At 41.6% G+C, this 22,788-nt stretch overlaps 1 protein-coding gene across 13 annotated transcripts in view; it reads left to right on the top strand.

Annotated features, from left to right (window-relative positions):
- PTPRK (protein tyrosine phosphatase receptor type K) overlaps positions 1-22,788 on the top strand; it is a 445,942-nt gene that overhangs the window by 349,624 nt on the left and 73,530 nt on the right. For 6 of the 13 annotated variants that reach the window (XM_073575792.1, XM_073575782.1, XM_073575781.1 and 3 more), the window contains exons 15-17: positions 1,416-1,457; positions 9,396-9,425; positions 21,990-22,150. In XM_073575792.1, the coding sequence (XP_073431893.1) occupies positions 1,416-1,457; positions 9,396-9,425; positions 21,990-22,150 (233 nt within the window). The remainder of the gene's footprint in view (positions 1-1,415; positions 1,458-9,395; positions 9,426-21,989; positions 22,151-22,788) is intronic. The other 7 variants (XM_073575788.1, XM_073575791.1, XM_073575790.1 and 4 more) reach the window with 2 other exon arrangements.

Here is a 22,788-nt window from a genome sequence, read left to right as displayed (position 1 = left end):
CCACAGAAACGCGAAAAAAACGCCACGTGTGAACTCAGCCTAATGCTTTCCCGAATGTTGTAAATGATTATTTTTCTAAGTAGCCAATATGCTTTGTGATTTTTCCCCACCATTCCTTCTTATCAGCAGGTTAGCTGATACAGTTGTATGTTACTGATTCCCCAGGTCACTGATCACAATGTCGGGGGTCCCCGGTCTTCTATTGGTGCAGTAGTTGGGGATGCACAATGCCACTTCCATTAGGGTCTATAGGTCTGACAGTAATCTCAGAATACCCTCCCAGACCATCCCATAGCCAAGAAAGGAATTGGCCGTGTGTGGACTCTACAACCACGCCATTCACTCGTGACCACCGGACCCCATACTTCTGATGCTCTCTTGTTTATGGGATCCAATATTCTAGGGCACCATAAGTGACCTTTGTTTAGGGATGGTGTGCAGAGGGTTTGTGAAAAGTAACACCCAGATGGCAGTAGTTTGAGCGATTTATTTGGTAACCCCATGGAAATTCAGACGGCCGATCTTTTGATCTACAGTGCAGCATGGGAAAGTTATGTATGAGACGAGCAACAATGACATTTAGTGGAGAGAGCAAAAATTCCCTTTGGTCTAGTTCGTAATGATCCTTTATCACCTTCTAGTAAGTCTGTCCGGTTATGTCTTCTCGACAAGTAGTTTGTCTGAAAAGCCGTAAATGTGGAGAAGAGCGCCTGATTGTCGGAGAGCGCCATATAACAATGCGCCAAGCAACGTAGTGAAATTCACCAAAAAAAGCCATTCTGGCCGCGCACAAGAGGGAACATGGATGAACACTTGCTGTTTCCTTTACAATGTTGACGTCATGTTGATATTCTTACATTTTAACCAAATAGTTAAATCCTACAGTTTAAAAAAGGAATGGTTCTTATTATTTGAGTTTTTTTTTTTTTGTTTTTTTTTTACACACCATTAGAGTATTTGGTCCCCCAGTTGCCTATACCAAGCGGCATATTGTTGCCAAATAATACTGTACCCGATAATTTCATTAGCCCCCCATCCTTTAGACGTTACTGATTTTTTAGGATTTAGCGCCTAGCCTTTACCTGAGGGAAAAATTGAAATGGAACAGCACCACCTAGTGGCACTCTGGTGTACAGCAGCCACTAACCTTTATTAATAGTTGCTTAGTGTCTGTCCTATGTAATCTTGGCCGCATGCCCTGCATATAATGAGCTTTAATGATAACCTTTCTATTTTAGGCATGTTCTTAATATCTGCTTGCCCTTGTGTCCTAGTATGTCATGTATAACACAGAATATTAGTAAATGTTTGTGTCTAACCAAAACAAATTTCACCTATTTGTTGCTGTTAATGTTGTGTTTTTTTTTCTGATTGGACTGATTAATTGTTGCCTTTTTACTATTACCCCCCTGGAGATATATTACATGGCGAAGGAACTTCTGCATTAGAAGCATTAGGTATGCTCCCGGTGTTGTGTTCAAGCCAGCTACCCATGTGCTTTCATGTATTCATTTTCTAGTTTTTTCTTTTGAGGGATTATTTTGGATGTTTACACTTGTAGTTGACGACAAGTATTGTGAAATAGTTGAAAGAAATGTTATAGAAAGCCTTATAAGGAATCTGTCACCATCCCCATCTGAGAACCGCATAATGTAGGGGCAGAGACCCTGATTCTAGTGATGCATCACCTACTGAGCTGCTTGCTGCAGTTTTGATACAATAACCGTTTTACTTGCTGTAGATATGTTCTCTGAATGCAGAGCTCTGCACAACCCCGCCCACACCATCGACCGCTTTCCGGGTACGCTGTGCATAGACAGCCAATCAGTGATGGGGGCGGGTTTATGCAGAACTCATGAATATGGAAGACTACATAGCAACATGGTTCCTAGTCCCCTAGTGATCTCCTGTTGTTAAAATAGTGAAAACCACAGCAGACAGCCCAGTAAGTGACACATGGCTGGAATCAGCATCTCTGTCTGTACATTATGCTGCTCTCAGATTAGGTGGCAAAAGCCTGGTTGTGGATTCCCTTTAAAGTGTGCCTTTAGCCTCCTTACCCTGTAGAGCTAAAACAAAAGCCAAAACTCCACTTAGTCTATGGATCCGTAGACTCGCCACTGTTCATGGAGGTTGAGTATTTGGAGCTAGTCCGGTACTGTAGCTCCATAGCTGCTGTTCACCAGCGGCACCCTGTCATTGGGGTGCAAGGCTTGCTTGGCAGACATAATGCTATATATATTTCACTTAATACTTTTTTGCCTTTGGTAGATGGAAGCAAATAATATGCATATCTGCTATGTGTATTTATTCCAATGTTTCTACGCCTACACACATGTCATGATTTGTAATGTAGAGATGGGCTTTAGCACCTCAACCATTATAAAGCAAAAATAGTTTTTTGGGGAAAAAAGAGCAATGAAAAACAATTACCTGTGAGTAGAATTTTAGGGTCTTGCTGGGCATTTATTGCTAGTGTTTTTCCACCCTCATAATAATTAGCATTGAAGATGGAGGTAAATGAGCAATTCATAACAAGTGACTTTTAAGGGGAATCTGCCAGCACAAAATGACTATTCAAACAAAGCACTGGTGCTTGCTTGTGGTGGCGGAGCAGTTCGGTGCACCTTCTCATCTACGTGTTTTCCATCGATCTCCTCCTTGCTTCCTCGATTGACAGTTTAGTGCGGAGGCTGATGGAAAAGAAGGGTCACTAAACTTCTTGCCCACAGAAAGGGTTCACTGAGTGCTTGGTTTGAACAGTCATTTTATGCTGCTGTCTTAGTGCTGTGCAGCTCTGACCGGTCGGCTCCTGTAGTAGGACTGTACATGTGGTCATGGTCCTTAGTGGATGTTTTATTAGAAATTAGGGTAAGATGTCTATAAGAGAAGTGGTCTTGGACGTAAGGCAGTGAAATCCCTTTGTCTGTGAAGTTCGCTCAGCTAGCTAATTGGGCTATTAGTCGCGAATGATGCCTATATTGAACATTAGAGGAGGTTGTCAATGGCTTTAGTTATTTAGGCATTGTAGTAATTGGATGGCTCCAGGCACGCTGCATGGACATGGTGTGATTTGGAATAATTGCCTTTTTTCCTGCATAGTTTGTCACATTTTGACCTTTTAGTAGTTTTTTGGATGCCTTTTCATTCTAAAAAACAATATCCCTTTTTTGCTGATAAGGTGTGGATCCGACAAGTCAGACCCCCACCAAGCAATTCGGTATTCCCCATCTTAGGGATAGGGGATACATTGTCTTCACTGCAGTACCCCATTAGCTAGTCCTAAACTCCAGTTTGTTAATAAAGCTGGATGAAAGCAAACCTCTCTCGCCCATCTATTGAAGAGTGTGAAGAAAAGGTAGTAGCCAGCCGATGATGGGGATTTATGTGGGGGCCACTTGTTGGGCTGACCCTGTGTGTTCATAGTTGGCATTTGGGCAGGGAGCACACAGAGTGTAGGTTTCCATTATTGTACATTTTGGGTTATTTATCTGCCTATAGACTTTCCCCAAACCGACTTCCCTGCAACACAAACACATTTGGCAGGAGAGACTCGGCACTGATGCCGTTTGTTAGATCTGCTGTCTGGCATACAGTGGGGCAAAAAAGTATTTAGTCAGTCAGCAATAGTGCAAGTTCCACCACTTAAAAAGATGAGAGGCGTCTGTAATTTACATCATGGGTAGACCTCAACTATGGGAGACAAACAGAAAAAAAAATCCAGAAAATCACATTCTGTTTTTTTTTCATTTTATTTGCATATTATGGTGGAAAATAAGTATTTGGTCAGAAACAAAATTTCATCTCAATACTTTGTGATATATCCTTTGTTGGCAATGACAGAGGTCAAACATTTTTGGAAGTCTTCACAAGGTTGCCACACACTGTTGTTGGTATGTTGGCCCATTCCTCCATGCAGATCTCCTCTAGAGCAGTGATGTTTTTGGCTTTTCGCTTGGCAACAAGGACTTTCAACTCCCTCCAAAGGTTTTCTATAGGGTTGAGATCTGGAGACTGGCTAGGCCACTCCAGGACCTTGAAATGCTTCTTACGAAGCCACTCCTTCGTTGCCCTGGCGGTGTGCTTTGGATCATTGTCATGTTGAAAGACCCAGCCACGTTTCATCTTCAATGCCCTTGCTGATGGAAGGAGGTTTGCACTCAAAATCTCACGATACATGGCCCCATTCATTCTTTCATGTACCCGGATCAGTCGTCCTGGCCCCTTTGCAGAGAAACAGCCCCAAAGCATGATGTTTCCACCACCATGCTTTACAGTAGGTATGGTGTTTGATGGATGCAACTTAGTATTCTTTTTCCTCCAAACACTAAAAGTATTTAGTCAGTCAGCAATAGTGCAAGTTCCACCACTTAAAAAGATGAGAGGCGTCTGTAATTTACATCATAGGTAGACCTCAACTATGGGAGACAAACTGAGAAAAAAAAATCCAGAAAATCACATTGTCTGTTTTTTTTTCCTTTTATTTGCATATTATGGTGGAAAATAAGTATTTGGTCAGAAACAAGCAATCAAGATTTCTGGCTCTCACAGACCTGTAACTTCTTCTTTAAGAGTCTCCTCTTTCCTCCACTCATTACCTGTAGTAATGGCACCTGTTTAAACTTGTTATCAGTATAAAAAGACACCTGTGCACACCCTCAAACAGTCTGACTCCAAACTCCACTATGGTGAAGACCAAAGAGCTGTCAAAGGACACCAGAAACAAAATTGTAGCCCTGCACCAGGCTGGGAAGACTGAATCTGCAATAGCCAACCAGCTTGGAGTGAAGAAATCAACTGTGGGAGCAATAATTAGAAAATGGAAGACATACAAGACCACTGATAATCTCCCTCGATCTGGTGCTCCACGCAAAATCCCACCCCGTGGGGTCAGAATGATCACAAGAACGGTGAGCAAAAATCCCAGAACCACGCGGGGGACCTAGTGAATGAACTGCAGAGAGCTGGGACCAATGTAACAAGGCCTACCATAAGTAACACACTACGCCACCATGGACTCAGATCCTGCAGTGCCAGACGTGTCCCACTGCTTAAGCCTGTACATGTCCGGGCCCGTCTGAAGTTTGCTAGAGAGCATTTGGATGATCCAGAGGAGTTTTGGGAGAATGTCCTATGGTCTGATGAAACCAAACTGGAACTGTTTGGTAGAAACACAACTTGTCGTGTTTGGAGGAAAAAGAATACTGAGTTGCATCCATCAAACACCATACCTACTGTAAAGCATGGTGGTGGAAACATCATGCTTTGGGGCTGTTTCTCTGCAAAGGGGCCAGGACGACTGATCCGGGTACATGAAAGAATGAATGGGGCCATGTATCGTGAGATTTTGAGTGCAAACCTCCTTCCATCAGCAAGGGCATTGAAGATGAAACGTGTCTGGGTCTTTCAACATGACAATGATCCAAAGCACACCGCCAGGGCAACGAAGGAGTGGCTTCGTAAAGAAGCATTTCAAGGTCCTGGAGTGGCCTATCCAGTCTCCAGATCTCAACCCTATAGAAAACCTTTGGAGGGAGTTGAAAGTCCGTGTTGCCAAGCGAAAAGCCAAAAACATCACTGCTCTAGAGGAGAGCTGCATGGAGGAATGGGCCAACATACCAACAACAGTGTGTGGCAACCTTGTGAAGACTTACAGAAAACGTTTGACCTCTGTCATTGCCAACAAAGGATATAACACAAAGTATTGAGATGAAATTTTGTTTCTGACCAAATACTTATTTTCCACCATAATATGCAAATAAAATGAAAAAAAAACAGACAATGAGATTTTCTGGATTTTTTTTTCTCAGTTTGTCTCCCATAGTTGAGGTCTACCTATGATGTAAATTACAGACGCCTCTCATCTTCTTAAGTGGTGGAACTTGCACTATTGCTGACTGACTAAATACTTTTTTGCCCCACTGTATGTGTGAATGACGAGTCAGTTGACAAGAAGGAGTCCATGAGAGCAGGGATATTGGTTATTTAGGCTAATACTATGTGGACGTATGTCATGGTGCATGTGGATCAAAGACAAGTCATTATGACATTGCCTTTCTGGTCCCTAGTCTGCTCCTCCATTTTTCTAGGGTCTTTAGTTCCTACACTTCATAAGTTTGCTTTTGATTTGTTTCCAACATTGTAAACTTTGCAAAGATTCCATCAGGATCTGTCATGGTCATACCGTTCCTACCATTCATTTATCATAGTTGTGCCAGGCTACAAAGAGGGGAACTCTTTTGATCATTGGCGTACAATATAGTCGTGTGATAGTGCCGCATTACGGATTGAGCTCAGTGCTGGACTCCACGACGTGTTTAATCCTGTGACACTTCATTACGTGACTGTTTCAATCATACACAGTGATGCATAGGCTAAAACCGAAATCCTGGCCCTTTGATATATCCTTTAAGTGTCCATTGCTCATCTCCCCATGTACATTATAGATAAATTGCACACCTAATCTTTAAGGTATATAGCATGTAAGGAATGTTCAGTGTTTTTGATCTGCTGAGAAAGAGACCTCTGGGACATAGTTAGGTCCATTTATATTTGGACAGAGACAACATTGTTCTAATTTTGGTTCTAGACATTCCCACAATGAATTTTAAACAAAACAATTCAGATGCAGTTGAAGTTCATACTTTCAGCTTTCATTTGAGGGTATCCACATTAAAATTGGATGAAGGGTTTAGGAGTTTCAGCTCCTTAACATGTGCCACCCTGTTTTTAAAGGGACCAAAAGTAATTGGACAGATTAAATAAAATGTTCATTTCTAGTACTTGGTTGAAAACCCTTTGTTGTCAATGACTGCCTGAAGTCTTGAACTCATGGACATCACCAGACGCTGTGTTTCCTCCTTTTTGATGCTCTGCCAGGCCTTCACTGCGGTGGAGTGACTGTAAATGTCAGTCAATTCTGGCACTCTCCATTGTAGTGAATAGGAGATGTGCAGCCTATAAAATGTATTCCTGGTTTACATCATTCGTCCTGCCATAGATTCTTACTTCCATTGTTACTTTTATTTTTATTTCAAAAATTATTTTTTAATTTATTTTAAGACTATACTATTAACGGTGTCTCTCCAATAAGGAGACCTGTATATACATTAAAACGTAATAATATAATTCTACAGTGCCAACATATTTCACAGCAAGTAAGACATGATTAACGAGTTGCGGATGGCGTGAGGGCCCTACGCGCAAGCTTAAGAAGCATGAGGGCCCTGCTCGCAAGCTTAGGAGGTGTGAGGTCCCTGCTCACGAGCTTAGGAGGCGTGAAGGCCCTGCTTGGAAGCTTCAGAGGCGTGTGGGCCCTGCTCGCAAGCTTCAGAGGCGTGTGGGCCCTGCTCGCAAGCTTCAGAGGCATGTGCGACCTGCTCGTGCGCTTAGGAGGTGTGAGGGCCCTGCTTGCAAGCTTAGGAGGCGTGTGGACCCTGCTTACAAGCTTAGGAGGCGTGATGGCCCTTCTTGCAAGCTTAGGAGGCGTGTGGACCCTGCTCGCAAGCTTAATAGGCATGAGGGCCCTGCTCGCAAGCTTAGGAGGCATGATGGCGCTGCTTGCAAGCTTCGGAGGCGTGTGGGACCTTCTCGCAAGCCTATGAGGTGTATGGTCCCTGCTCGCAAGCTTAGGAGGCATGTGCGACCTGCTCGCAAGCTTAGGAGGCGTGCGGGCCCTGCTCGTAAGCTTAGGAGGCGTGAGGGTCCTGCTCGCAAACTTAGGAGGTGTGAGGGCCCTGCTCGCAAGCTGCTTATCTATAAATTTTGATGACTTTATCAGAACTTTCTAGTCATAAAACTTGCTCCTAGCAGCCAATCAGAACACAGCTTTCATTTTGACAGACCAGTTTATAGCGCTATGGTTGCTATGGTCTGTTTTACTTTCAGACAGATTTGATAAATGAGACTCCGAGATGCATTTATGTTAAACCGGTTCTCTGAGCGTTTGATATCTATGACCTATGCTAAGTATACGTCCGCAGGATCAGATCAGTGGGGGAATCTGACTCTCTGCGTACCACACGATCAATCGCTGTTGGGGACTGCAAAATGGCTCGTAGGGGTTAACGGATGGGAGTGCCCTGTGTCGCACCCTGACTGATCTGATTTTAATGACTTATCCCAAGGCTAGGTCATTTATATCATGTGCCCGGAAAATCCTTTTAATGTCTGACCGCTCCTTTTGTCCTCATGTCCTGCAGCTTGTCTGAAGACGCTGGTACTTTGCTTAAAAGCTAATTATTTAGTTAGGGCTTGATAACTTTATATCTATAACTGCTGGATAGGAGGCGTTCTACCACCTTTCATCTTGGCATTCCTGGCTCTTCTTAGGCTACTTTCACACATCAGGTTTTTTCCGACAGGCAGGATCCGGCTATTTGTTAAAAAACTGGATCCAGCGAACGCTACCGCCTAATCCGTTTTTTTCTCATTGAATTGTATTAGCGCCGGATCGTGCCGCATGGCCTTCCATTTCTTCTGGTTTTCGCCAGATCCGGCTAAATGTTTCATTCCGGCGTCTGGAAAAACGTCTCTAGTAACGTTTTTGTCTGTGGCAAAAAAAACAGACAGCGCTGTTTTTTTTCTATAATGGAAACCTATGGGTGCCAGAATGTGCCGGATCCGGAAAAAGACGGATGCTCAGATCCAATTGGCCAGCCCCCAGGGAACAGATATAAACTTGCTAGACGGATCTGGCGTAAAAACGGATCCGTTTCTTCAGTTCTGCAAAATTTACGCCGGATCTGTTTTTTTTTTTTTTTTTTAACAAATAGCCGGATCCTGCCTGTCGGAAAAAACCTGATGTGTGAAAGTAGCCTTATGGTTAGCTAGCTTAGTGTGTGGCATTGTGTGTGCATCTTGTTACAAGTCGCACCAGCCCAGCTAATCAGAGGAGGCAGAAATTCCCAATACAGAAGTGAGAGGTGCCAAAGAATCCATTTAAGATCCCAAGATACTGGAAATCAAATTCTCATGTAGTTTTGGGGTAATTTAAGAAAAGTCAACGTTCAGGGCAGTGACAGTGAACTTGAAATTCATAAACCATTGTTCATAATTATTTTTGTTGATTCATTTCCTTTGTTTTTGCCTTTTCTCTCCAGTGGTTTTCATGTCAGCATGTAATTTGCTCTCTTTTCAAGAAGTCATCTTATTTGTCTACACATATTATTTTGCAGCTAACATGTATTTTATGTTGATTTGCATGGCAACGTATGCTTAATGCATGGAGACACTGAATTGCTAACAAGTGACATGTATATGAAGATAATTTTATATATTTTTTAAGTGTTCATTGTTATTTTTTTTTCTTGTGCTGCTTTGTTGAATGTGGATGATTCATGCTTTTCATTCACCATTGCTTCTCTTTCCCCCACTGTTTGTGATTTGCTTACCAGGAGGAGCTACTATTCTTACTCCTACTACCTGTAAGTAGAAAACGGCCACCTACTTTATTTTGGTTAACATTTTACTCAAAAAGCAATATCCCTTTAAGAATAAATACAGCACACCGATAACCTTAATTCTTTGATTAGTAAATTTATCTGCCCAGATTTTCTCTTAGTCATTTTTTTTGCATTTTTGTTATCCAACTGGTGTACTAAAGGTTTTTTAGTAAAAAAAAAAAAATTCTCATGAATGTCATGAACTCTTTGCGTAATTTATCCTTGGAGGGATATCATGCTGAATGTTTCACAAGCCACTAACACTTTTTTTTTTTTGTTGCACGTTCTATGTTATGTCATCTTTTTTGTCTCCTTAACAAACTACTAACAAAGTGTTTAAAGCTCGTAAGTTTTTGGAAGAACATATTTTGGAAACCGTCAAAAAGCAACAGGGCGCTGCATGTGGTGGGTTTTAAGGTGGGGACCTGGTGGCCTCAAAAGACTCGCAACTGGGTTTCAAAAGGTTACATTTTTGTAGCGCTTTCGGGTTTGTTAGTGTCAGGTCTCCCGATTGTGATACAGTAAACTAAAACTTGGAAAAACTAGGAGGACCACTTCAGATGACATTCTGGTAAGTAACCTAAACTATAGATGGAGTATGCCTCTATTTTCAGTGGTGGGCTTGGTGTGGATAGATATATATATATATATATATATATATATATATATATATATATATACAACGACAAAGCAAAGTCCAGCAATAACGTGAGCAATCCAGGATGCTGTTAAAAATTTTTTTCTTTTTATTCATAAATCCATTAAAATGCAATGGTCCAAGCAGTTCAAAACAGCAATAACGCAGGAAAGTCGTGCAGATAGGACTACGCGTTTCAGCGGTAGAACCTGCCTTCTGGACCGTGAAGAAGGCGGGTTCTACCGCTGAAACGCGTAGTCCTATCTGCACGACTTTCCTGCGTTATTGCTGTTTTGAACTGCTTGGACCATTGCATTTTAATGGATTTATGAATAAAAAGAAAATTTTTTTTATCAGCATCCTGGATTGCTCACGTTATTGCTGGACTTTGCTTTGTCATTGTTCACATTTGTATGGATGGACTCCTACATCCAGATCCGGGCACAACGGAGTTAACCAGGTCAGCTGAGGTTCCAGGTGGTTCACAGGAGTGAGCTGGTCTACATTGTTGGATGGAGATATATATATATATATATATATATATATATATATATATATATATATATATATATATATATATTTTTAACTGAATTCGATTTTCCACTGCAGACACAAAGTAGTAGGATGAGGTGGACCTATAATGTGTACCATCAGTTTGTTATTGTGATTACCATAATTACTGGTTTGTACTTGGGGTAATATACTTCTTTTGGATGTGTGTCTTGGAGCTTCTGTCTATTGTAAAAGCTGTTATTTTATTTTTTTTTACTAGCTATTACTCACCCGTAGCTGTCATTATCAACCCTACAAAGGTCGCAGTATCTAAGTAACCCGTTATAGAGGTGGGCCCTCCCTCTGTAACGTCCCCCTATGTATATCATCCCGTAATGGTAATGTGTTCTCATAACAGCCAAAGGGCCTAAAGAAAGCCCCCAGATATGCCATTTCACCACTTATGCATTGTATTGTCATTGTATCAATTTCCTCAAAATAAGTTTTTTGGCCTATTTTACCATTGATCAGTTTCAAGTTCCCTGGAAGAAATAAGATTTAAAGTGTAAAAATATTATTGATCAAATACTCAAAAAACAAAAAAAATTTCATTATCACCCTTTTCACAATAAAATAAAAAATAAACATATTTTGATATTGGTAAAAACTACAGTTGGCCCAACAAAAAAACATAGTTCGAGTAAAAAAAAATTGAAAAGTTATGGGGTTAACTGGTAGGCTTTTTGTTTTTTGCTCCACAACGTTTTTCTTTTTTTTAAGTTTCTTTTGTTTATATAGTAAAGTAATTATGCCGTTAAAAAATACAACCTATCCCCCCCACAAACTGAGATTGCATATTCTCTATGTAGGGAGAGAGGTTTAAGACTCCATTTGAAATCCTAGATCACCATACACATTAGAAGATCGTTGGTAGCTCTGGTCGACAGTCCTTGCCAGCTGAAAAGGTGATTTTGTAACACAAACTAGGTATTGGTTCTCAACTTGCTTTTTTGAGGTCTGCAACCTATTTAGCTTCACTCAGAATTTTGAGTTAAAAAAAACGTTTACAATATTTTTTTGTTTTAAAGCTCATTTTATACCTTAAGTTAAAAGAAGAAATAGGGATGATCCTAATTTTCTTTTCCCAGCAGCATTGAAAAGTAATGGACTTTTTGAATACCGTATATGTACATTTTCCTTTCAAGTAAGGGAGCGTCAACATGGATTTTTCTCTTGGGGTGTTTACTTTTTCTCTGTAGGACATTGCCCAATTAAAATAAGGCAGCATCATCAAGGGGGGAAAAAAGAAAGCAAATGCTTCTATAGAAAGTCAGAGCAGGTTTTCAGCGTGATCTGGTGTCTACAGAAAAAAGTTTTAAACTGCTTCTCCAAGTACAATACAGTTTCAAATTTAAAGAAAAAAAATCTGTGAAAGGTTCTCATTGTCATGAGCCTACTTTGGTGACTGATGATGGTGTTAACCAGAATTGTTAGTAGCTGGCTGTATTGTTGAAACTTATTTAAAGACTGATTTATTACTACATCCCCCTTCCTCTGCTATAAAGTCATTTTGTAAATTTTGCAGAATATGTTTAGTTCACCAATATTGCAACACAACAGTTTAATCACTTACAAGCACGGTGTAACGTCAGCATGCAGCCTAGTGATAGATTCCAGGTCTGACACATTGCTACATTGATAGTGTTCTAGAATCATAGAATGATAGAGTTGGAAGGGACCTCCTGGGTCATCTGGTCCAACCCCCTGCTCAAAGCAGGATTCACTTAATCATCCCAGACAGATATCTGTCCAGCCTCTGTTTGAAGACTTCTATTGAAGGAGAACTCGCCACCTCTCGTGGCAGCTTGTTCCACTCATTGATCATTCTGTCAAAACGTTTTTTCTAATATCTAATCTGTGTCTCCTCCCACTCAGTTTCATCCCATTGCTTCTAGTCTTTCCTTGTGCAAATGAGAATAAAGATGATCCTTCTACAATGTGACAGTCCTTGAGATATTTGTAGACCGCTATTAAAGGGAATCTGTCACCCTTTTTTTGCCCTAATAGCTGCTGGCATAGACATCGTGGGCTTATCTACAGCATTCTGTAATACTGTAGATAAGCCCCCGATGTAACCTGAAAGATAAGAAAAAAGAGTTATATTATACTCACCGAGGTGGGCGGTCCGGTCCGAAGCCTCCCTCCATCATGCGCTGACGTCCACTTCACCTGATCTGAAATGGCTCCGGTGCAGGCGCATTGCTCTGTCCTATTGAGGGCAGAGCAGAATTCTGCAGTGCGCAGGCGCCAGACCTCTCCCGACGCCTTCCCCAATGTGAAGCCTACTGTTTGCCACATGGTTTTTTTTTGCCTTCCTCTGGATCAACATGTTAGGGCAAGTTAGGATAGGATATGGGTTGAACTAGATGGGCTTAAAGTCTTCCTTCAACCTTAATAACTATGTTACGAAGATATACTGTATCTACAGAATTTCCCTGATCCACCCAGTCAGTGATTGTCACAGAAGGAAATTAAGTTAGTCTGACATGACTTCTTAGTTACAAACCCATGCTGACTCTTGTTAATCACTACATTCTTATCCATGTACTTGCATACATGTTGTTTAATAATTTGTTCAAAGATCTTTCCTGGTATAGAAGTCAGACTCACCGGCCTATAGTTCCCTGGGTCGTCCTTCTTCCCCTTTTTGAAGATAGGAACATTTGCTCTTCTCTGGTCTTCTGGGACTTGTCCTGTTCTCCAGGAATTTTCAAAGATTACAGAGAGTGGTTCAAAAATTTCTTCTGCTATCTCCTTCAGTACTCTGGGATGTAATCCATCTGGACCTGGAGACTTAAATTCATTTATGTTAGATAAGTGTTTCCTCACTATCTTTCTGTTTGTAGATATCCTGGATTTTTCTATTTCTTTAATAGGACAGTGAAGATCAGCTGTTAAATTTCCTTTCTGAGAGAAAACAGATGCAAAATAGGAATTTAAAAGTTCTCAACATCCTTTCTTGCCATTTCATTATTTTCATCCTGTAATAGTCCTATAGCATCTTTAACTTTTCTTTTGCTTTTGACATATCCCCAAAATACTTTTTCATTGCTTGTGATGGCTCTTGAAAGCCTTAATTCATTGTCAGCTTTAGATAATCTGATTTGTACGCTGCAGGTTCTGAAGACAACATTATATTCTTTAGATATGCCTCCCTCTTTCCATTTGATAAACATTTTTTTCTTCCTTTTTAGCACGTGTTTAAGTTCTGTGTTCATCCATCCTGGTTTCATTAAATGCTTTTTATTCTTCCCTCTTTTCAGAATTGTTAATGATTGTGCTTTGAGAATTTAATTTATCAAGATTTCCCATCTTTCCAGGACATTTTTGTCTTTAAGGATATCCAGCCATTGGATCGCTCCAATTCTCTTTCTGAATCCCTTAAAATCTGCCTTTCTGAAATCTAACCTTGACGTCTGAGTCTTCACAGGTCTTCCTCCTCTAGTTATCCAAAATTCTAAAATGCGTGGTCGCTACCTCCTATGGTCCCAGCCACTCTTACCTCCTCAACCATTTCCTCCCTGTTTATAAGGATTAGATCCAAGGTAGCAGATCCCCTTGTTTTCTCCCCTCCCTTTTGGAAGATAAAGTTGTCAGCAAGAGAGGATAAGAATTTCCTGTTAGTTTTGCCTGAGAGAGAATCTCAACAAATGTCTGGATAGTCGAAATCTCCCATGACAACTATGTCATATTTTTTGGAGAACTTGGCCATTTGATGCATAAAGAGTTCATCCATATCTTCAGCTTGCACAGGCGGCCTGTAGTAAATGCCTACAATGGTGTCCTTTCCATTGTTCTGTCCTTGTTTTCTTACCCAACAGTTTCCACAGAACTCCCAGTCTCTGAAGCTTCAATCTCTGTGCAAATATACGCTTTTCTAACATACAATGAGACACCTCCTCCTCGTTTATCAAGTCTGTTTCTAGCAGATAAGTTGTATCCTTCTAGTCTTGTATTCCAATCATGTGTATCGTCCCACCAAGTTTCAGTGATTCCAATGACATCATATTTCTTTTCCTGCGTTAGTAGTTCCTATTCTCCTTGTTTGTTGCCCATGCTTTGTGCATTAGTATAGAAACATTTTAGTTTGTGATTGGTTTCTCTTTCTCCAATATTTGTATTAATTAGATTCTTTTGTCTTTGTTCTTCCTTTCCACTTCTAATAGCAGAGTTCTCAATAGCATTTGTCAGGTGTATGGCTTTTTCTGGTCTTTTGCTTCCCTTCCCACATTGTTCTAGTTTAAAGCTCTCCTGATGAGTGTAGCAAGGCAACTTCCAAATACATGTTTTCCAGTCTTCGTAAGGTGCACCCCATCTCTAGCAAGCAGTCCATCGTATAGGTAATTCACTCCGTGATCCAGAAATCCGAATCCTTGCTGACGGCACCATCGACGTAGCCAGTTGTTCATTTGCAGAATCTTATTCCACCTCCTTGTTCCATGGCCATCCACTGGGAGGATGGAAGAGAAGACCACCTGTGGTACCAGTTCTTTCACTTTCTTACCCAAGTTTTCCAAGTTTCTGCAGATGGGTTCCAGGTCGATTCTTGCGGTGTCATTTGTCCCCACATGTATTAGAAGGAATGGGTAGTCATCTGTAGGTCTGAAGAGTCCTGATATCCTGTTAGACACATCTTTAATTTTTGCACCTGGAAGACAGCACATGTCTGTTGAGGTTATATCCGGTCTGCAGATAGCGGCCTCTGTTCCTCTCAACAGGGAATCCCCCATGACCACCACTCTCCGCTTCTTCTTCACAACATTTTTCTTTTCCATCCTGGAGGACTCTGAGGGCGTACAAGGTTGTTCTTTTTGGGCAAAGTCTTATCCTGATGTATTTCTTCATCGTTCTCCTGCGTGAGAGCCTGGTACTGGTTCCTGAGCAGTATGGGCACTGACTGCCTCCCGATCCTCCTGCTTCTCTGGGTCACATGTTTCCATTCCTCTGTTTCTTCAGGTGCACTTCGAATTTCTTCTTTCTATAACGCGAAGATAATTCTGCTGTCTAAGAATTCTTCACCTTCCTTAATGATCTTCAATGTAGCTAACCTCTCTTTGAGACTTTGCAACTTTTCCTCCAACAGGGACACAAGCTTGCATTTGTGGCATGTGAAGTTTGGCTTTTCCACTGGTAAGTCTGTGAACATATAGCAAGAAATGCAGCTCACTAAATGGCTCCTAGCTTCTTCCATGTTCTTATTGTTAATGAGATATGAAAACGATGAAAAATATTTACGAACCAAAGAACAATTGAATTTGTTTTAAAGGGACTCTGTCATCCAGGTTTTTGCTATGTAATCTGAAGATAGCAAAACTTAAGCCCCCATTACACACTGCGATATCGCTAGCAATATCGCTGTAAAGTCACCGATTTTGTGACGTTACAGCGATATTACTAGCGATATCGCTGCATGTGATACTTACCTCCGACCGGCTCCTCCGCTGGTTATCGCTGATCGCGCGAGATGCTCCTGGACCATTCCTCGTCAGTCACTTCCTGCGGTGCTTCCTGCTGTGACGATGAGCGACGCGTGGAGCCGGGTGGGAGGACGCAGGATCGCCGCGTCTGACAGGTAAGTAGCGATCCCCATCCCCAGCGATGTCGCTGGTGAGATCTGCCTGAGTGGCAGCTCACTAGCGACCACCCAGCGATGCACCAGCGATCCTGACCGCGTCATATCGCTAGTCGGGATCGCTGGTGAGTCGCTAGGTGTAACGGTACCTTTAGAGGCTGAATCACTTGTCACTTGTCAAAAGTATGTGTGGTTGTTTACGAACTGTGAAGGATTTATCACTAAGAGATTAACATTGCTGGACTACACTAGTCAGGCAACGCCCCCTCCTGTGACATGCAGCTCACTGTCTGTGGATGTGGTTCATGCAGAGCCTGGCGTGGGCGGGTTTAGCTTAATCAGCTCTGCTTCATTCTAAATCTACAATTATGTCAGAACAGTAAACTTTTAAGTGATACATCGTTGGATTCTGCTTTTTTTGCTTGCATTACGCTGCTGTAAGATGAGGTAACAAAAACTTCCTTTTAAAGACTGTAGAGCTACTCCATTACAGGTTATTGTAACATTTACATAAGAGAACTGCTGCTTTATTAATGTGAAAATCCGAGTGACCGTTTTGTAAATTGTTAGTGGCTTACTCTTCTGGAGTGTAAAAACACCTGACCTTTATGGAAATACAGGGCTCTGCAAGTAGGCAAATGATAGTGTTGTACTAACGTTAAGCCATCAGAAGGATTTTACTATTGTATTATAGTGTAAGTCTTAGAACTGTAAAAAGGAAACACATTTTGCAATAATATAATGGGTCGATGCTGAGGAATCCAGCTTTGAAACCATATGCAAGTGAGCCTAGTGTCAGTGCTCTGATCTCTCTTGCATGAGAGAATCGCAGCACAGGTGCGAAGGAGACAGAGAAATTTCTCCATCTCCCCCATTGTCAGTGTCCGTGGAAATGGCTCTGCACTCGTGTGATATCCGAGTGCAGTGCGATATTTCACACGCACCCATAGACTCATTTCGATATCAGCAAACGTTATGAGATATCAGAAGTCTCATGCACACACTTAAGCTACAAGTCTGCAGTCACTCTGTGGCTGCAGACTTGTGAATCCTCACATCGTGTACACTGTGCGCTGTCAGGATTCATTCAACGTCAATTCATTCAGTGTTTTTGCAGCATTTTTTCAGCAATATGAGGCAATTAAAAAGTGAGCAAAGCAAGACATTTTTCGCTGTTTATGGAGTTTGTTTTTGTGAATAAAGCTAACTTTATTAAACATGTACTGTAGACAAAGTACTCATTTAATCCTCACCCAAAAAATGGGCAGCATTTTTACTGCCAAGACAGCTGGTTTTGGCTGCAGCAGAAATGCTGCTTCGGAACAAAGCCTTACAGGACAGGAAACACTTATTGATATGTTGGTAACTCTGGATTAGTGAAGCGCGAACATGCTGGGATAATAAGCATACTTGGGTGCTAAGTGTGTCTACGGCGTCCTTGAAAAATATGTTCAAGTCCCAGCGGCTGCATGTCTCGCGGCTGTTCGACAGCTGCAATACAGGGATTGTTTAACAGGCAATCCCTGCATGTGTTGCAGCTGTCAAACAGCCGCGAGACATGCAGCCGCGGGGACTTGAACATATTTTTCAAGGACGCCGTAGACGCACTTAGCACCCAAGCATGCTCCTCTAACACCTTATCCAAGCACGTTCGTTCATCACTACTCGGGATCCATCGCTCCCAATAGATGACTGGCACCACTTGCCACCTAGCACAATGACTCCCGTACAAGTCAGTGAACATCACCAGTTCATTGTGGCACATTGAGCTGCTGTAAAGCATATATCTGAATGTGGTTAAAAGCAGCTGTGGCAAGATTGCTGTCCTATAATCAATGTACAGAAAATGGAATAAAAAATGCCTACACACATGAGAGAGAATCTGGAAAGAGGATGACTCATTGGTCGTCTTTAACCAGAAATAGGTGACACATGCACCACTTACCAGCTTTTATAAAACTTGCATCCAAGCCTTACTGTACATGTATGTATTAAATGGGTCATCCATTATTGGACAAACTCATAGTAATGGGCCCAGGAAGGCAAAAAAAAAAAAAAACCCAGACCGCTGCCACTCCTCCGTACTCAGCACTGTGCTCCCCGCCAGCCCTGTCATCTACTGTAGATCCTAAGCGCTGCAGCCGATCACCGGAACAGTGTGTGAGTTAATGGGTCATCCATTATAGGACAAAATAATTAATTGGCTCAGGAAAGCAAAAAAAAAAAAAAACCCAGACCGCTGCCACTCCTCCGTACTCAGCACTGTACCCCCCGCCATCGTTGTCATCTACTGTACATCCTAAGCGCTGCAGCCGATCACTTGATCAGTGTGTGGGTTAATGGAAGCTTTGCTTGATGTGCATCCACAATTGAATAGCATGCCTTCTGCTCTTATAAAACTTTATGGCAGTGAGTATTGGATGATATTACATACTGTGACCGTGGGGTATCAGCAACCAAGCTGAAGCAGGGGTGGTGACATACATCAATATTTAAAACCGTCTTTGTACCTAATAAAAGGCGCTGATGAGATTCCTCTCGCCTCTAATCCTGATGTATTATAAACCAAGAAACATCCAATGCATTAGCCCTGAATGAAATGAAATTCCTCAGCTGCCGTAATATGAAAGAGGGGGGCGAATCCTTAACTCAACAGTCATTTGTATTCATTAAAAATATAGCTTCATAACATTTACTGCCGAAGCGATTTGCAGCAGTTGACCTTCTACCCTGCCATTTCTATTTCAGCTGTTCAGAAAAGCGTCTTGTTACCTGATATAAAAGCTGTTTTTCCTGCCTAGTGGCGTGGATGTAAGGTTAGGCATTAAGTTGCAGAAATAATTTTAACAAAAAAAAATTTAAATTGGAAAGGTTCTTAGTTGCAGGGGATGCTTTGTTATTGTAGAAAATATTTCTTGTGATCGCAGAAAGAAGAAAGCTGCGGGCAACAGCGAGATAACGCGCTTCGTACAGATCATGTATATGCAAGAGCTGAGAGTTGTCGTCGGCTCGGCGAAATGAATCACAAGTGGATGGATATATCTTAAGTCAACTTTAACTGCTTCTCTTGGCAAAAAGAGAAATAAAAGCACAAGAAAATGTATGGATGTGGGTCCCGGAAATTTCATCAAATCTGCTGAACCTTATCTTGATCAAATATTCCCTTTCCTTCTGCCCAACAAGTGTACACCGCTAACATCCGCTAGTTTTTGCAATATGCATTGCATAGACATGTCCACGGTATACTAAAATATTTATTTTCTGTCAATGGGTTATACATGCTAGCGGGGTTTATGTATGAAGGGATATCACGGTGCAAACACGTGGACATTAGTATTGCCGTAAGTGGTTGTCCAGCCTTCAGATATTGGTGGCCTGTCGATGGCGTAGCAGATCTGTGATGCAGTTCCCGCAATGGCCACTACTAAGTGACAGCCGATGTCGCAGCTGGAAGTAGCATTTTTGACATCCGTTGCCTGATGCATATTGTCCATAGCATTACTGACTTGACTATGGTGATGCCAACAAATGCTTATAAATATCAATGTTGATATTTTTCTATATTCTACAATAATACTCTTCTCCATTTACAATCAGTGATTAGTGCTAAGGTAATTAAATTGGGGGAGACTTTTATATATGGACAGTGGGGAAAGATTGGTCAGTGATAATTTTTGGACCTGGAGGAAGTTGTGCAGTTTGCTAGAGTTGTAGATACCATAAATGCTGCTGAAGATTTCATATTACTATTCCTACCCCTTGACCTACATCACTCTTTTTACGTGCTAGATCATTAATTGGGGATTTCCAATTTGTCCCTAAAATTTCTTGATATTTTTGGGTGTTAATCAGATGTGAAATCAGGCTTGCACCTTTGCCAAGATATGGGAAGAATCTCTTTGTACACGTGTCCATTTTCTGTGGAAATTGTATATTTCTGGATTGTTTGCATCAGCACGTAAGTGACATGCAGAGGCTTTTTTTTTTCTTAAAGGGACTTTGTCACCAGATTTTTGCTGTACCATCTGACAGCAAGAAATTTTGCAGAGACTATCTCTGATTCCAGCGATTTATCACTTACTAGCCTGTGTTTTGTATTTTGCATAAAATCTCTGCTGCACATCTACCAGTTATCTGAAAGCTGAGATTTCTGTAACCCAGCCCATACCGTTGATTGGCAGCTTTCTATGTACACTGTGCATAGGCAGAAAGCTGACAATCAGTAGTAAAGGCGGGGGTTATTCACCGCTCATGAATATGGAGGACTGCATGGCAGCATATTTACTAATTCTCTAATGATAATCTCCTGCTGATTAAAAGAGTTTTGTGAAACTACAGCAAGCAACACAGATTGCTTGGATTGAAAAGAATATTGCAAGTTTACCTATTTATAATTGAGGAAACCTTTGTAATTTTTGTAGTAACCTTTCAGGATGTGTGCATTAGGGCTCATACTCACATGCGAGAAACTCGGACTAGTCTCGCACCTCAATACCCGGCACTGCCGCCGGCACTCGGATCGGAGCGTTCAGTTGCATGTATTTCTATGCAGCTGAACGCTCCGATCCGAGTACCGATGGCAGTGCCGGGTATTGAGGTGTGAGACTCGTCTGTGTTTCTTGCATGCGAGTATGAGCCCTTAGGCTGAGATCGGAAGTCCTTGTATCGTGGTCAGAGTACAGATTGCGATGCACGGACTGGACACAAGTCTCCTTTGAGAGTGGTGCGACTGGTTAGACGCCTCGTAGTAGAGACTATAACGGTAGATCCAGGAGTAGTCTGCTTACTGATGTGTATATGTCCTTTTAATTATGTGGGCAAAAGGATTCATTTATTTCGCAGGCGTATTCTGGAACTTAAGAAATATGTGAGCTGCCACCTCTAATGTATAAACGGAATTGGATATATGGCAATTGACAGTACAGTACAGGACAGTAGTGTTTCCGAACCTGATTTTTATGTAATAGGAAATGTCCTTGAGCATAAAAATTGCAGCTTTTCACTGTGTATTTCACTTTTTTCAATGCAGTAGGACACACCTTGATTCTCAAGAAAAGGTTGTCCCCAGTAATCCACTAAACCGATTTTGAAAACAGACAAAAATTGTATATAACAAAATCCTAAACCCCACAAAATTTCTTTTATTAGATAAAAACAATTACAAATTGAGTGCTGATCTTAGGGACTGCTTGTTAGGTAGCTGAAAATTAACTCTGTGCTTGCCACATGGACAGACTGGATACTTACAGGTGGAGTACTGCATCCATACATTACATGTTCAGCCATGTCTAGACAGGGCAGTGCTGGCCTCACATATGCATGGTGGGCATTCTGTTTGATGTCTGAGCCGGAGAATCTGATGGGAGAGTGCAGCCGCCTGACCTCTAAAGCGGGACAGAAATATAATATGATGTTTGTGCAGAATTGGAAATAATATTTGCAGTTTACTTCACATGTACAGCATAAAAGGATATTCCAAAGTTTGAAAGTTACCCCCCTTTCCAAAGAATAAGGGATATTTTTTGCTTGGTGGTCCGGCATTGCAAATGGCTGACCACCACTCCATTCCCATGGGGTTCTTCTCTGGATCAGTGGGTATCGCAGCTGTCTGATCCACAGCAATTGGGAAGGTATCCCCTGCCCAATGTATCCCTTTGTCTCCCAGGGAAATAATTGACAGATTATGTGTAACCTGTATTACTTTAACAGGTCTCATTGTTGGTGATACGCTAATAAACTCTTCATACAAATTGTTGGTGCTAAACAAATATTTTTTACCTTCCAGTAAACTTGCCAAGAAACGTAAGGATGCCATGGGTAACACCCGGCAGGAGATGACTCATATGGTGAATGCGATGGATAGAAGTTACGCAGATCAAAGTACTCTTCACGCAGAAGATCCTCTGTCCATCACCTATATGGACTCTCACAATTTCAGCCCTAGATGTAAGTATTGGCGTAGTAAACACACATTGACTAACTCTGGACTACATCTACCGTCACGTAATGCTGCAGTGGCCTCACTAGATGTAAGCACGTTATTCTGTGTAGCTGCTGATTAGTGTGATCAAATTCAGCAATTGCTGTACCTCTCACTGGGGAGTGAATTATATACATAATGATTCATGCAGGAGTGTGCCAGTTTTTAGGCGTAAAACACCTTGAAATGTTGGATACTGTTTGCACAGTTTTGGCGTTTTTCCGCCAGTCATGGCCAGCTCCGCCAAAGTGGGTTGACCTTGGGTGAGACTGAACATTTTGAAGCCCGGCCTTCAAATTAATCAAAATTGATGCCAGTTTAGTGGCGTAAACTATGCCAAAAATGAGTGACAGTTTGGAGTATAATTGGGAGTAGTGGCACGCTAGTTGTAAGATGCTCCTAATTCATGAAGTGGCATCCGTCTCTTAATGAATTTGGTGCTTCTTACTCCAGCGGTGACTTCTTTAAGAGTGGTGTGCAAAATACCGGTCTTAAAAAAATTGAATCTTTCATCTTTTGATATGAAATGTAGATTCTTATACATGGCTATATTTTGGTGACAAATGATTGGCTTCCATAGTGGATCGTTCCTTGAGGATTCTGC

The sequence above is a fragment of the Dendrobates tinctorius genome, unplaced genomic scaffold, assembly GCF_039654945.1.
Source record: "Dendrobates tinctorius isolate UK_male_01 unplaced genomic scaffold, ASM3965494v1 ptg000046l, whole genome shotgun sequence".
NCBI lineage: Eukaryota > Metazoa > Chordata > Amphibia > Anura > Dendrobatidae > Dendrobates > Dendrobates tinctorius.
The sequence above is the reverse complement of the archived record's forward strand: the minus strand, read 5'-3'. Positions and strand labels throughout refer to the sequence as shown.